The sequence below is a fragment of the Penaeus monodon genome, chromosome 33, assembly GCF_015228065.2.
Source record: "Penaeus monodon isolate SGIC_2016 chromosome 33, NSTDA_Pmon_1, whole genome shotgun sequence".
In the NCBI taxonomy this organism is placed as follows: domain Eukaryota; kingdom Metazoa; phylum Arthropoda; class Malacostraca; order Decapoda; family Penaeidae; genus Penaeus; species Penaeus monodon.
The window spans coordinates 33,939,268-33,941,166 of NC_051418.1; the positions used below are offsets into that span (position 1 = coordinate 33,939,268).

General features: G+C 59.7%; 1 protein-coding gene across 1 annotated transcript in view; it reads right to left on the reverse strand.

Annotated features, from left to right (window-relative positions):
* The window catches only part of LOC119594423 (homeobox protein MSX-3-like), a 1,681-nt gene extending 373 nt beyond the window's left edge, over window positions 1-1,308 (reverse strand). Inside the window, exons 1-2 of the mRNA XM_037943483.1 lie at window positions 836-1,308; window positions 231-693 (exon numbers count right to left, since the gene is read on the reverse strand). Of these exons, the coding sequence (XP_037799411.1) occupies window positions 338-693; window positions 836-1,139 (660 nt within the window). The 5' untranslated portion in view covers window positions 1,140-1,308 and the 3' untranslated portion in view covers window positions 231-337. The remainder of the gene's footprint in view (window positions 1-230; window positions 694-835) is intronic.
* Window positions 1,309-1,899: the final 591 nt, after the last annotated feature.

The window sequence follows — 1,899 nt, forward strand, 5'->3', positions numbered from 1 at the left end:
ATAACTACCTGTGTATTCTTAAAGCTAAAGAAAATGAATAAATTAAAAAGGTGTAAATGGCCTATCGATCTCTTAATTGATTTACTTTCAAATCTGAAGGAGCTGAGGGATTTCAATGAGGATAATGTTCTAGGTTTGCCTCACGAGTGACAGCTAAAGAGAGCCAGCGATCGGCATTCTGACTGAAGTTCATCATTCGCATGACCAGAGCGACAGGGAGAGGCCCTTACCGTGGCGGCGGGTGACTAGGAGGCCGACGGAGAGGAGGAGGCCTCAGGGGGGCGCCGGGGCTGTCTTGTGCTGCTGCAGGTACTTGCAAGGGCGTCTCTCCGGGGCTCTAGCCGAGGAGGGGCACCAGGGGCCTCTGGAGGGCCAGCGAGGGCACGATGCCGCCCATGGGGAGGAGGCCGCCGTAGGTCGGGTACAGAGGGCGGTTCTGGCGCTCCAGCTCGGCCTCCTTGAGGCGCTTGTCCTTGGCGCGGCGGTTCTGGAACCAGATCTTGACCTGCGTCTCCGTCAGGCTGAGCGAGGCGGAGAACTCGGCGCGCTCGGCGATGCTCAGGTACTGCTTCTCGCGGTACTTGTTCTCGAGCGCCAGCAGCTGCTCTGAGGTGAAGGGCGTGCGCGGCTTCCGGTTAGCTTTGTGCTTGCGCAAAACCACCGAGCTGGGCAGCTTGGGGAGGGCCGGCGATCCTGTGGGAAGACAAGGCTCGGTTAGACTGCGGCCGCGGGAGGCAAGGGCAGGGAGGGACACTCTTATTCACACTCGGGACAGGGAGGCTTGGGTTCCGCCGAGGGGCTTCCGCCGAGGGGCTTCCGGGCCAGGGCAACTTACCGTGCACGGCGGCGGCGAACTGGAAGTACGGGTGCGCGGGGACCCACTGCGCGGGCACGGCGCTCTGGACGGGCCTCCCCGCGGGCGCCGCCGAGGGGCTCGCGGACCGGTCGGAGTCGTGGCTGGCGAAGGACACGTCGCTGGTGGCGCTGCAGGAGGAGGCGGGGCGGCACTCGGGGTCCGGCGAGGGCGTGGGCGTGCGGACGCTGCCGCCGTCGTCGTTGCCGAGGATGGCGTCGATGCTGAAGGACAGCTTGGGCTTCTGAGCGGGTTTCTGCTCGCTGACGGCGGTGGATTTGTCCATTTTTTCTTCTTTTTTTTTCGAGCGTTCGAGCGGGCGTGAGCAAATGCGCAACAACAATCCACGAGTGCTATGAGAAATCTACCAGCGCCTCCGTCGGCCCGGTATTTATATGACCGAAAAAGGACGGGTGGGCGGAGCCTCCACCGTCCGGGGCGGAGTCACGGCCGAGACCAATGAGATACTGTGTTGGCAGCTGCCATCATGGCGGCTCCGGGCCATCTATACACACGCGCTTCACTTCCTCCCTCGAATTTCCCTCATCTTTAGAGAAGCAACCTCCACCCTAATTCCGAAAACTATCCAAAAAATCAAATAACAAGTGAGAAAGACCACCAAACGAACCAAACAATCTGCCGCCCCTCATATGGCAATCGCGGACCATCCATCGCCACGGGCCTCGGAAGCCCCGCCCCCTCCGGCTAAATAAACAACAGAGGGCAGCTCATTCGCTCGAGCGCCGGCGACCCTCCAGCTCCGTGACGCTCCTTCCTCTCCCTCTGGAAAGGCAGAATAAACAACTTTTGAATTATTACGTTTCATATTTTAAAAAAGCGAGAGGGGGAGAGCGAGGGAGGGAGGGCCGTAGAGGGGACAGGGGAGGGGAGTTCGGGTGCGTAAGGGAATCGAGGTGTCGAAAGTTCCCCCAAAAGCTTCGAGCTTAATCGTCCCGGTGTTGATGTACTGTGCTCATTTACATGTGAAGTGAGGTGCGTGCGTAATGGGAGTGACGTCTCGAAGCTTGTGTGTTGATGGAAGCTGC